Source organism: Prinia subflava, chromosome 2, assembly GCF_021018805.1.
Source record: "Prinia subflava isolate CZ2003 ecotype Zambia chromosome 2, Cam_Psub_1.2, whole genome shotgun sequence".
NCBI lineage: Eukaryota > Metazoa > Chordata > Aves > Passeriformes > Cisticolidae > Prinia > Prinia subflava.
In genome coordinates, this window is record NC_086248.1 from 57,604,181 (window position 1) to 57,618,553 (window position 14,373).

Genomic DNA, 14,373 nt, shown 5'->3' on the forward strand with positions numbered 1-14,373 from the left:
CTACTGTTCTCTTACACAGCAGAGAAAAACTTTCTGACATAAAAATCAATGTTAAGCTCCAAAATACATCTAAAAAGCAGTTATTGCCAGAATAGTCTATGGTGCTCAGAACCTGAAGGCAAAACCTCTTTCTTTGTTGCAGAAGACAATGACAATGTGTTTTTCAACACATGAAAACTGTTTAGAGTGTTGCAAATAATGATGACAAAGCTAAAAACCATTGTAGTTAGTATACAGCATACTTGTATTGGAAGAGGAAGGTAAAGTAGAAGCACTCAATACTGTAATCTCAAAGTATGCACTGATGGTAATTTCCTGGAAAATTACAGTCTGTAATTTCCCCCTCTGTTTTGCATATGCATGTCAAAATGTTTTGAGGGGTGTTAAACAGGGAAATAGTGGATTGGCAATAAAATATGTGAAAACACAGAGGCCTTTGATCTTGCAGCAAGATTGTGTTGTCAACTTCAGTGGGACTCTTGTCATGGTGTAGGGCTTTATCAGTGCAGAGCAGCCGGTGAGTTAAGACCACAACTTTGAAGTTAGAGTTCCTCAGGTAAGTTGATACTTTGGTGCTAAAGTTGGGAGCAGATTTAGGAGAAAGCACTGTTTAATGTGATACAATTCTCCCAGATATGTTTCAACAAACTTAAACATTATGGTTACAGAAAGACTAAAATGTTCCAGAGAATTCTTTTGGAGTAAGTAGTAGATCCGTCAATGTATTTTCCCTTCTCTAAAAACAGCTACATAACATTCACAGCATTTTATGCTAAAAGTAAGAATGCAGATTGGGTGAGGTTAATTTGGTGTTGCCCATTGTTTGTCTTGTGTGTAACTTAGTAATTGTGGGTGTGTCGTGGTTGGGGGGGGAGGTGAATTTTTCCAGGGGGATGTGGGCAGTCCAATCAGTGATCAGCTTTTCTGCTGGCACCTGGGTTGGTCACTCAGAGGTTTGGACACGCCTCTGAGGACACAAAGAGTTAAAAGCAGGAGTCTGGGGGGCTCGGCCTCTTTTCGGATCCTGGTTTCAGCAGAGGGATGTGTCAGGCCTCCTTCCCCTGCCCAGCCACGAGGCTGGGTGGGGGAGGGGAAACACGTGGTCGGCTCAGGTAAGCCGGAGCCCCCGGGGGGGGAAGAAGAGAGGGGACAGGACTGGAACTGAGCTGCCCCGTCCAGGATGGAGGGGTGGAAAACTGTGGAAGTGCCTTCTGTGTGTGTTCACCCCCCTCCTCCCCCCCCAAACTCCGGGAGAAGGTGCCCAGCCATGTGGGGGTTTGCGGATCCTGGGAGTGCCTGAGCCTGCAGCACCCTGCTGAGAAGAAACTGTTAACCCTTGCTTGGCAGAAAGAAACTTTTCTTAGACATTGATTCTCATGACTGGTGGTTTTCGGAGAGAGGGAAGCGGCCTGGGACCGAGATGATAAAGCATGATTGGAAGGAACTCGATGGAAGAATGAGAGGAGTAGCCTTGGAGCTGGACTTTTCTTGCATAATGTCAGCCATGGACTGAACTTGAGTCTCTTTTGAACATAAACTGCATTTTTGGGTGGATACAGCTGCCCTTGCTTTTGCTACAGTGACTGGCACTTGAAGAGTTAGAGCGAGCAGAGAAGAGAGGGGGAGGGTGAGGTGGTGCCCTCTGCCCTCAGGGCAGACCTGCTCCTGGAACCCCGGCCCCTGGGTGAAAAGGGGAGAGCTCGGCATGCAGCATCCTTAAAAAGCCCTGTATGTAGTTTTGGCCTATGAGACAGCGGTGAGAGCGCTGGACATAGGAAAAAGAGAGTGTCACCTTAGCAGACTTCTCCGGGCGGTGCTATGGGTGACATGGAAACACATAAGGGGTGGACCCGTGTTTTCTGAAGAACAGTTTGTGGTGCGAGAGAGACTCCTCTCTCCCTTGCTGAATTGAAGATTAGTTTTTTTGAGTGGTGATTGTTTGATTTAAAACCCAAAGGTTGGTCTGTGAAGAGTGATGGGTGGGGAGGTAGAAACTGGGAGAAGAAATGTTCTAAGAAGTTTTTATTTCTGTCTCTGTGTATGTTTAAGAGTATCTTTGTCCCTGTTCTTATGTAATGAATAAAGTTTTGGTGGGTTTTTTTTTGTTTTCAAGATTTAAGCCTGCTCTGCTCTGTTCCTGATCACATCCCACAAGAGTTGTTAGAGAAAAAACATATATTCATGGGTGCACTAACATCTGGCCAGTGCTAACCCATGACAGGGTGTAATGTAGCGTATATTTTGTATAACTTAAAGAAAATAATGCAGGCTGTAGTGACACAGTATGTTTTCTTCTGCAGCAAATCCTGGTAGAGAGGTTCTTGCCCCTACCCTTATACCACAATTCTTCTCTTTACTGTTCTTGTGGAATTGTTTGTGTGGGAGGCAGTGCTGTGAGACTGGGTCACTTTCTCATGACTTGTGAAACATCAAGATTTAAACTCCTCAATGTCTGTAAGCTGTTGAATAATTATGGTTAGAGAAGCAGTGAACGTGGTTGGGGGTAAATGAGGGCTGGGGAGAATGGGAACTTATTAAAGTGGTTTTGCTTCTACATAAAAACATCAATGGAAGATTCCTGTAGGGTACGTGTTCTTTTCCTTTAAAACAGCTATAAAGATTATTCTTCATTATAGATGTTGTTGACAGTTACTAGTGCTTCTGTTTTGTGGCAACAAAGTTTTCCATTTCGTGGCATTTGCTTTACTTCTCACTTCACTGTTGCTTTAACTATAGAATTAACTTTTCTGTAATGATAACAATCATTGTGTTAGGGGAATGACAAGTCATCTGGGGTATTTGCAATGCAGATTTAGGCAGTTATTCTTTATAGGCTTTATCTTTGCTGTTCTGTCTTAAAAGGAACAAATAAATAAAGAGGACCCTGGAACTTTGCATGTTTTTCAGTACATGCTTAAGGAGAAGTGACAGAAGAATGTTGCAGTACATTGCTTTATTGTTTTGATTTTTAACTTCTTGTTGCATTGTAAACATGTTTTTGTGCTGTTAATTTGAGGCATCATAGATGCACAATTTGACATAGGCAAAAGAAACTTGTTTAAAACACGCTCTTCACAATAAAAATGCTGTCCTTGAATATGCTGTTGCTACGAGGTCTTCAGCTGCTTTGTTTCAGTGATTCTTGAAAGTACTTCTCATTTTTTAAAAATGCCTTTTTTAATCTGAATTATTCTTTCTTCATTTAAGCCCAAAACAAATACAGAGTAATTATTTAAATCTTTGCTTCTTTCTAACTGAAGGTAGCTGAACATGTGCCTTCAAACCTGAGTAAACTTCTCCCTAAAATATATTTAAAGTAAGATCTTTTAGCAGACATCATTTCTAGGAAACTCTAAATGTAGTTTACTGTAGGGTTAGAAATCATGCTAAACACAGAAATAATTGCCTGTGTTTAAATAAATAACTCTGACAGGAGTTGTTTTTTTTTATTATTATTATGAATCTGTCATATAGTGGTGCTGAGGAAAGAGGAAAAGAATTGGTGAGTTATTTACTGTTGCCTTGCTTGGTTGAAAGTCTTTTGATTCTAAATTTAACCTTTTTCCTCTTTCTATATCTTCAGCCATCCACTGATAGGTCACTATTAGATCATTTCATCTTCTGTCTTTCATACTTGGGCTTTTGCCAAGTCCTGTTACTTTACCTGCCAACATCTTTGAAATCAGCTTTTCTTTCCCACCTGAAGGACAGAAAAATCGGTTCCCTATCCAATTCACAAGCATAGTTCATTAAGTTTTCTTATTGTGCCTTTTTCCTCCAGTCAGTGTTATGCTGCTGTATGACAAGCTTGCTTTGCCTGTTTCTCTGATCATGTTGTGTCAATGCTGTTTCATCACATATACCTTGCTCTTGAACCCACCTTTCTCAGTGAAAGTGAAGGACAATTAACTTCGCTGTGAGTGAAGTTGTTAACTATCTGTGGATTTGTTTCTTGCTACATTCTTTTACCTTCTTCACCTAATAAACTTGTGTCACAAAAGTTAGCAACTCTAATTTACAAGAATCCATAGAATTTTGTGCCTCACATAAGATCAGATTCTTAATTTTTCAGTGTGAGTGGTGATTCAAATCAGTCTATATTCAAATATTATCAGGGTCTGAGAATTCTATTTTTAAACATGCTAAACATATTTCTCCAAGTGTTTTAATTATTTAGATGTTAAATAATTAAAAATGAGATCTTGGCGTGCTTTATCATGATAAAGGCTTATCCGCAATGAATCTGCACCTTTGGTGCAGGTTTCTGATTGCTGAGGACAAATCTCTTTGGGAACTGCCAGGAATGGGAAAGCATTGGATACAGTGAGCCTAAGCTAGGTTCAGCAAGCAGTAAACATTGGTTTGGTTTTGTTTATTTTTCCCTGTCACGTCTTTTCTCTTGGTTTATTGAAATATCTTCTACATCTGTTTAATTTTGCTTGAGGAAGAGTAATGTAACTTGGATGAACATGAAGAAGGGAAATGATAATGGAAAATTAGACCAAATTTAATGACTCCCCTGTACAAGCACTTATGCTGCCTGTTGTGTGCATTCAGTGACCGCCCTTTCCTTCATCATACATGTATTGAGGTCTCAGTGACTAAGCATTGGAACTTATGACCAGGTAGTGAAACGGTTAGAAAGTGAACTATTTTTTTCAATTAAAAATTAACACATCCACGGATATATTAATTTAAGAATATCTAAAATTTCTTAAATTTAGTTCATGTCTCAGGTGGCAGACTTGAATCTGTGATGCTATTTTTTGAAGCACTGGAATTTAAAAAAAAATTGTTTGCAAGTAATTTGAATAATTGCCTAAAGGAGTTGTTGTGAAGCCTTTTTATTTTAAGTAAGATTTAAGTGTTTTTTTAATGACTTGCCCATATCAGTGAAATGATTTGAAGGAATTTCTATACTCTTGATCTTTTAAGAAGCAAGCCTTCAAGTAAATCTAGACAACTAAATATCCCAGATAATAGGAAATGATAACAGAAAGAAAAAGCCCAATCTAAATTTAAGAACATTTATCATGTTTTATTGGTGTGTAAGTTAAGATTGTGTTCTTAACTGGTTCTTTATTGTTGGCATATTTTTTTCCCTTAATATTAGACAGGGTGTCAATGTAATGTTAAAAACATAATCATACTTTCCAGAAACTCCCAAAATTCAGTGCGTCAAAATGCAAGTCCTCGATCATTCAAGAAAAAAAGGCGGCCTTTTTTTCTGATTATTTACATCACAAATTTTTATCATTCCTAATAAATAATTTTAATTAAAATGTTTAATTCTTTTGCTTGATATATTTTTTTTTGGATGTGGATATAATGGCGGGATATGATTTTTCCTGGTGGTCTGAAGCTGCCTAATAATCCATAGCAAAATGGAAATGATACTGCAAATGTGTCCAAAACAGGTCATTACTGCTTTAGACAGGCATTTTAAAAAGAGGGAATCTCCTATGGTTTAGCTTCAGTATAACTCTAAACTTTTAATGGTACTGTTTCTTTCATCTTGCTGTAGTATCAAGAGATCACTAAGAGCTACTGGAAGCCTAGAAAGAAATGTATAATATTCATGTTCTTTTGAGTGATTGTTTATGTGGATGTTATCCTCAGAGTCATGTTCTTCAGTGCTACATAACACTTTAAGTAAATAATTTTATTTTTCTTTATTAGGTTAATTTTATTAATGTTTTAATTTTTAATTTAAATTACTAACATTTGCCAAAAACGGAGTGAACTCTTTTAAAGCTTGAGATCAATAAACTGTGGACTTCTCCTGGACCAGATTACTTGTGAGTTATATTTAAAACCTCAGAACCTGAATACTTCAATAGTGAACTTCACAACAAAATAGTTTTAAATGCTTGCACTGTTGAAATACAGCTTCAGAAATTCTTCCTAATTTCTGCTAGAAGGACAGCTCTTTGTCATTTTGTCCCAAGAGTCAGGGTTATATTTTGCTGATCTTCTGATTTTCCTCCACTTCTATGTAGTACTAGTGCCTTTCTTAATGAAATCACCTTCATAATAACAAACTCTTTATGTGGTCTAGCTGCTGGTCTTAGCAGCACTGACTTTTCTGAAAACTGCAGAGTAGTTGCATGGAATCTGCACAGTAAGGTGTGAGATGTGCACCATCTGCCTTCTTTACAGATCTAAAGCTGTAAGTAGTTTTGCCTCAGGCCTTACTGTGGAGAGAGTTCCCTGTCTATCTGTCTGATCCAGCTAAGTTTATCTTAACCTCTGCAACATTTTTTCATTATTACTGATGGTTGTTGGCAGTTTGTATTGAACTCTTTAGTTTTGACTTTCCATGTGATGTGTAAGTAAAGTTCAGCCTTCTCAAATGTTGAGGGATTGAGGAGTGCTCAGAGGTTAAAGTCTCCCTCACCTGCATGTGGGTGTTAAAGTTCATTGGAAGATGAGGTTCTGTGTTTTTGCATGCTGAAACCAACCTTAAAGTTACTTTCTTCTTTCGTGCACTCTGCAAAGTTTCTTCATTCAGCTGCTGATACAGATTTAGACAAAATCAACATAACCATTATGATAAATGTGAGTACATTACAGAGAACTTCTGTATAAATCTTTGTGCTGGAAGGCTGTGTTGGCTGGCCTTTCTTCTCCCCCAGGGAAGAAAATTGTTAATACCAACTTTGCAACATTGGCCTACAATAGGAGAGGGCATTATAGCTGTCGTTAAAATGTCTAAATTAGTTAACTGCAGACTTTCAGATCCATGAAAATGAATAGAAAACGCTTACCTGTTACACTGATGTGGATGGGTTGTTTTTGAAGGTGATTCTAATTAAATAGAGAAGGAATACTACCTTAAAGTAAAAATGAAATGTTGATAAGTTTGTATTTAACTAAAGCTTGAGGCTGTATACTAGTTTGTTGTGTTGAGCCTAGCTTTTGATTCCCATCTTGTTTTACCTCTGCAGGTTTTGAGTAGCATTTAAATGGTTATTGAATATTTATTATTATTATTATTATTATATACTATTATTACTCCCATTATTTTTAGTTTCTGTCACTTTGGAATTTTCATGGGACTTGATATTTTGTGCTTCATTTCTGTACTGTAAGATTAGCTCTGATGGACTCTTGCATTCCTCAGTCTTTCTGTCATTGTGTCTCTGAATGATAGACTCTCAAGTGATTCATTCCAGTGAGCTGTATGCAAGATCCCGTTTGGATAACGTTTGGATATTGTGAATCCAAATCACGACGACAATAGATGAGTAGCTGAATGTGTGAGGCGGATAGCTCTTAAATTATCAGCACAGCACAAGAAGTTTGCATGTATGAGTGGTATAAGTAAGACTTGTTTTACAAACACCTACTTTCAATTTCTGTAGCACAAAGAGCTTTGTATGTTTTGGGTCAGAGTTATTAGATCCTAGGGTGCTGATGCATCACTTCTTGTTCTAAGTGCTTTCTTTGTGTTCATGCTTTACAGTGAAATCTTCCTGTGCTTGTTACTTAAATGAAATTCTGTTAACTGAACCACATTCTTTCCCATCTTTTTACTTCCTCTGTTCAAACAAATAGACCTTGACTTTAAAAATATCAGTTGATCAGGTACTTAAAACCAATAATCTTCACACTGCTTGCAAATCAGGATGTGGTTCTGTTCCAGCCTATTCTCTGGAAAGCTGTTGGCTAGTTTGCATGGGTCAGATGGAGACTGTCATTTGACACTGTCCTGCACTATATCCATGTCTTTAAAAGTGAGAGCCATGGATTAGACAGATGGATAAGGCTGGGTGGTGGCACTCGAAAGTGTTGTGGTCAAAAGCTCTGTGTTCAAGTGTAGACCGTGACAAGTAGTGTTCCTCAGGGCTGGCACTTGGACTGGTGTTTAACATCTTTGTCATCGACATTGACAGTGGGATCAAGTGCACCCTCTGCAAGTTTGTAGAGGGCAACTGTCCTGCATCAAAAGCAGCATGGCCATCAGGGCAGCGGGGGCAATTCTATCCCTCTGCTCTGCTCTGGTGAGACCCACCTGGACTGCTACATCCAGCTCTGGGGCCCCCAGCATAAGAAGGAACTAGCTGACCTTTAAGTTTTCTTCTAACCCAAACCATTCTATGGTTTGTCACCTCAGTAATTTTAATCTACATGAATTAATCTCTTGTAATGTAAAGCTGTATGTGCTTTGCATCGTGCCTTAAGACCTCTGTATGATTTTAAAATAGCCATGTTTTGCTGAAAATTCATCTTCCTAGGTGAAGTATTCTACAGTGGTTGTGGAGAAAGTAATCTAAGCTGAACTATGTAGATGCTGAAGTAGTTGCACAGTAAATGGTTTTGGGATTTGCAAGAGCATTTTTTTAATACATAAACTCAGCCACAGGAGGAGTTTGAGTAGGTGTTATGGTTTGTATAGTAAGCTTGTGTGCTGGATCATGTGGCAATGACACATCCTCTTTTCTGATCTGGAAGCCAGTGTTGGTGTAAACGCTCCTAGTATTTTGTGGTTTGGTTAAAAACGTGTTTGATCGACAGTCAGGATACCGGCAGTGAGGTGGGCAATTCTTTGAAACATAAGCACTTCAGTAGTGCATTTGTTGCTAAATAAAAGACAAAATAAAAAGATAGGTTGTTTACTTGTTTCAAGTCCGTGGTGCCTTTTCAGACTCTTCTTTCCTCGCTCTCTGACAGCCAACTGCCCAGTTTCCCAGGTTACAGTCAACAGTGGTGTATTCCCACCTTCAAGTCCAAGGACTGCTCTGAGCTCTTTTCCTGTTTTCATGGTGTTATTTGTGGAAAAGAGGCAGACCAGAGAGAGTTTTCAAAACATGCTCCAATTATGTCAAGTTGTCATTGCCACAGCCTCTGCACAGAGTAACTCTTGAACTTGGCAGGCAGTGCTCCACTGTTAAGTACTTACTTTTCAGCTTCAGCCCTTTGAAGCATGGAAGTTGTGCTGATATAACTCTGTTTTACTTGAGTTTACTCTTTATTTCAAGCTGTCAGTGTGTTTGTGTATTATCCTTTCCTTGTAAACACTTTAATACCTGATTTGTTTGCAGTACAAACTGATTATTGGTCTTGAAACCCAATAGTCTCCTCAAGGATAGTTTTCTCTGCACATTATAATTGGAAAGGATATTCTACTATAAATTTAATTGTGAATTATTTTCTTGTGATATACAGCTTCATTCTAAGATTTAGAAAATGTTTTTAGTTAGCGTTTTATTAATAGTTAATTTATTTTTGATTGTTTTGGTTTTTTGGTAGAGATGGCATGAAATCAGAATGTCTTATTTGCAATATGAGCTTTTATTATTGGATTCTTTAGAGAATATACTTGTTTTGTGGACTTAATTGAGAATTTGGTAGAGACACGTTTCAGACAGAATTAAGATCCTGGCAGCTGGTCATCTTGGGACTGACTATTGCTGAAAAGAAAGGACTTTCTGTAGTTTGGTACCTTACAGTTGCTATGTTTCTCTATATTCAGCTGTGAGACTAAGAAAAAAAATCTTAATTGTTATCAACATGATAAAAAATACAACTAAGTCAATATTGACCTTATTGTTTAGGGCTTGATTGTTTTTCTTATTTCCCAGCTCAAATTTGATGTTATTTCTGCTGTAGAATAAGCAAATTTGAAAAGCAGACTTAATCTATGGGGGGCATAGCTGAAAGGGTGTTGGGTTTTTTTATGAGGATAGAGCGTTATTCAATAATTTAAATAAATGGCTGACAGCAGATTCAGCTTGTCCCACAGATTCTGCTGGGGATTCTGAGTATGGATAACTTTCTTCAATTCTTATTTACTGACAAAAAGGTGACAATTATTAAAGACAGTACAACAGTCAGCCAAACAGATTGTTTGCTGAATGAGAGCATCCTGAATGCTCAAAATCTGTAGAATATTAGTAGTTTCTGTTTTCAGGGTGTTTTTTTTTGTAATTTGCCTGTCAGTGTAAGCATCTTATTGGATCACTGTATGTACTTTTATTGGAGCTAAGTTTTGTGAAATTAGAGAAGGTTCTTGGCCTTATCATAGGGCCCTGCAGTTGCACTTCCAAGCTGAAAGCTTATTCTGTTTGTTTCTCTGCATGTTTATTCCACAAGGCACAAAAGGAAAGAGCAGTTGGCTACCTATAGTTCTAGAATGTATGCACCTATCTGCATGTAAAGAAATAAATCACTATTTTAGACCTTTTGTGAGTACTTCTCAGCTACTGTGTTTTGGCATCCCTTCAGCCCCCTAGAGCCTCTATCTCCTCACTTTTGTTATAATCAGCCTTGCTTATTCTCCTTTTTTAAAGTACATTTGATTTGGAGATACTAACTTCTTAGTGATTCCTATTGAGATTCTAAGAGTAAAAGTTTGATTTTTTTGGCTTCTATGCTTTGTTTACAGAACTGCTATACAACTAGTCCAACTAATTTCTAGTGGTCAAGGAAAACTTTTTTTCTCCTTACTATCCTCTGTTGTTAGTGCCAATGTATTAACGGATTGATCTGTTTGTTTTCTTTTGGGTACAGTTTTGCTCAGTAAGTAAACTTATGAACTGCTGCAAATGCCTAGTGGCTCAGATTTAAAACCTTGGATTGAAATGAGTTTCCCCTAACTGGAACTGCTGTAGTATGCGGTTCAAAATGAAGAAAAAGAACAGGATATGTCTATTGTGTGGAGACTGTAAGTGGAGTGTATGCTTTTTCTGGGACTTTACCAGATACAGAGATATTTTTTAAAAATAATATTTTTTAAAAAAGAATTGTTTTCCTTAAATTTTTTTTTAGTAATAGTATATTCCTTCTGCAATTCTATGTGATACATTGTCTTCGGACCAAAAAAAAAAAATGATCTGAGGAGTTATTTTCCTTTCTGAATTCAAGTCTGTGTTGTATAGGATAATTAATTCTGGACATAGATTGTAGATAAGGAAAAAAGACAGGAAAACCCCATGAGTTATAGGTGTAGTTGGGAGTACCTGGAAAACAGTCAGTGAAGTCTCTGCAGAAGTTAGGCCAGCCCTGGGCACAGGTGTGTTTTGTTGGTGGTACTTCAAATAAACTCACTGGTGCAACTTCAGGACAATCTTATAGAAGCTCCATAATCCGATTTTCATGTCTTGGGTTAGATATTAATGGTGCTCAGATGATCTTTTTTTTTCCTTTTGAAGTATAATTTTGCAAATAAATAATTATTTAAAGAAAGCAGTTAATGAAGCAATCCATCATTGAATTGTTAGTTATTTGTAGTTTGTATCATCTTTTAATGCAAGTAATTAGTTCATTCCTTCCATTTCTTTTCCAAAATTTTCTGTTATTCATTAATGGGCTCTTCAGAACTTAAAAAAAAAATAGAATTATCAATGTTAAAAAAACCTCCAGTAAAACAGCAAGGAAAAATGGCTGCTTCTGACATTTTACATGCATGTGCATTTATATTTTATTTTGACAAGTGTAAAAAAGATTCAGAGTGTTTTGATATAAAAACTTTTTGGCCTCGGTCTGCTCCCACATAAGAATTCAGATTGACCAGGAGTTTCTTTACAAAAGCATTTTTTTTCTTTGCTAAGACAAGACAAACAGATCTGGAAAGTTAAGTACTGAGCGATGATGCTTCAACTTCACATTTCCAACTTGCTTTTGTATATTTTTCTATAATTACTTGTATAGCTTCTTAGAAATATGAAGTATATCTTGTTTGGTGTCTATAGTAATACTAATTTCTTAGTGATTGTATTTTCAGATTTATCAAAAGTGTACATGAAGTTGAGTTTTGCTAGGGAGTTGATCTTTGCAAATGGTTTCAGAGAAGCTTTTGTGACTGGTGGGAAAGTCTTGTTCAACATTCACTGGCTTAAGCACTGTTTGATCTCTGGACCTCAGATTTAATTTTAGTATCACAGAAGGGTTTGGGGTGGAAGGGGCCTTTGAAGATGATGTAGTCCAATCCCTGGCATGGGCAGTATGATGAGGGCAAGAGTGTTAGAGATCCGTGTAAGGCACGTCATTTCTCACAATGCTATGCCTATGTTAACACAGTTCACAGACTCCTGCACTGCAGAAGAGAAACAATCCCTTCACTTTTATATATTTGTTTGTTTATAGAAAATGGAATAATCAAAACAGACAAGGTATTTGAAGTAATGCTGGCTACAGACCGTTGCCACTATGCAAAATACAACCCTTACATGGACTCTCCCCAGTCTATAGGTAAGAGCATCTTGAAAAAGTGATTGAGATTGTTTTCATTTCTGTAACTTTGACTGCTTTTGTCATTCATGTGTTAAGAATGTGAAAATAATTCTTTTAATTGCAAAGTTGTTTAGTCCTTCATCAATTTATTGCATACTTTTAACTAAGCTTCAATTTCTTGGGGAATGCGGTTGGCATATTTGGATACATCCGGTAGAGAGATGTTTTTAAGCCAATATTAATATGTGTAAATATGTGTTTATTTTTCAAACCACAGCAACTTGTGATGGTGCAGCTGATGTAAATACTTAAACATAATTTGCATCCAGTTTATGGTAGAAACATTCCCTATCTTTACAGAGATTGTTCAGTTGGGACCAATGCAAAGTTTCTTAAACCATTATGTGAAATCTTTAAAAATAGGCTTTAAATGGGAAAGTCTACTGTTAGGACAGTTGTTTCCCATCCAGGTCCCAGTTTTATCTTTCTAGGACAAAAGAATGAGCTATGTAAAGGTACTGATTTCTTTTTTCTTGATCTTCTCCCTGCCTTTAATAGTATGTGGTGAATGAATTTTATTAGGATTTTGTTAGTTGTATAGGAAAATTAAAAAATATTTTAAGATATATACTCAAAAGCTTATATAACTTTACAAAAACAAATATAGGTGTTCCTCTCATTCTTAGTGGTGTTTGTCCTCATTTGCTGCTTGTAAAATACATGAGGTTCTTCTCCAGATGTTCTATGGTTGCCACTACATGAATCTCCAAGTAACAAATTCAGGTTTTTACATAGGGACTGAGTGAAAAAGGAATTACATTATTCTGGGAGACCTTAGTCTTCTGAATTAAGCCTACTTGCTCAATATGCAATATTAATTCAATGTGTAGTGACAAAATGGGGAATGTAGCTGAGATCAAAAATAAAACCCTTTTTTCCTGACTAGAGTTGACACAACGTAGCTTTCAGCTGATGTAACTCACTTCAGATGCAGAATACCTGTGTAACTGCTGGGGCGTGGATGTTGTACCCTGAATGAGGGTGTCAGTGAAGGTGTTGCACTTTACAGTTAAGGTAATAAAGATTGTAAGGTTGCTGTCTGAACAACAATGAACACCTTCTATTCTCTTGTTTTACAGGTTTCCAGGCAACAATCAGTGCTCCACATATGGTAAGCTTTAAACCTAGGTGATTAGTACAGTGATTTGATAAACATCCAGGTGCTTTTGAAATAAAACATTTACCCTAGTGAATGTAATGAGCAGTTGACTGCAGTGACACTTTTGTGAACTGCCTACTGGGAGGAAGTAGAAAAGATTGATCAAGATTTTTCTTGCAGATGTACAGTAGTAAGATGAGGGGTAGTGGGCCAAAAAATACAACATAGGGAATTCTGAGTATTTTCTGGAGTTTAAAAAAAAGAGTTGAGGGTAGTTAAGCACTGAAACAGGCTTTGCAGCTTGTGGAAATTCTGTTCTTTGATATACAAAGAAGCTCACTGAACAGGGTTCTAAACAGCATAATTTTAAATGCCCATGTATTGTAAGAGGACCGGACCAGAAGATTTCCAGAGATCTTTCCATTGTAAATTACTCTAGTTTATAAAATGATAAGAATTCAGGAGTGAATTACAGTGATTCCTACAGTATGGTACTGTTGTAAGGCCTTTAACAGAGTTGCAGTTTTTTTGGCCAAGTGGTTTGAGACCAGGGTGAGTGTTCCAGTTAGGATTTCAGTGCATACATCTAATGGAGACATAATTTTTCTACGTTTCTTTATTTGAGATAAAAGATGAATAGAAGCATGTATTTTGTCTTTGTGATGTTTGGAAAGTGTCAAAACATAATAAAAGTCTGCTTCTCTTGACTAAAAACTGTGTAGTTGGCTTAGAATTTACCTAGTTATCAATTTTAAAAAGTCAGGAATTTTGTATAAAGGTGTTAATTATATTATTCAAGAAAAAAAAAAGTACTGTTGCTAAGGGAAAAAATAAGTAATAATTATGCTTCAAAATTTTAAGACCCTTAAGTCATTATTTTTCCAATGCTATGCATAGTAGTATATGAAGTGTTAGAGCAAAAAGATATTATATCCTCTGAGCAAACTTTAACAAGGAATGTTGCAACAGAGTATTCAAATTATTTCTGTTTTCTGGGTGGGATGGATTAAGCTAAAAGTGTGTGGTAATGGCTCTGAAAC

At 37.0% G+C, this 14,373-nt stretch overlaps 1 protein-coding gene across 3 annotated transcripts in view; it reads left to right on the plus strand.

The window, feature by feature from the left end:
• PCMT1 (protein-L-isoaspartate (D-aspartate) O-methyltransferase) overlaps nt 1-14,373 on the plus strand; it is a 38,103-nt gene that overhangs the window by 2,378 nt on the left and 21,352 nt on the right. For all 3 annotated transcript variants that reach the window (XM_063390094.1, XM_063390093.1, XM_063390095.1), the window contains exons 2-3: nt 12,088-12,192; nt 13,314-13,345. In XM_063390094.1, the coding sequence (XP_063246164.1) occupies nt 12,088-12,192; nt 13,314-13,345 (137 nt within the window). The remainder of the gene's footprint in view (nt 1-12,087; nt 12,193-13,313; nt 13,346-14,373) is intronic.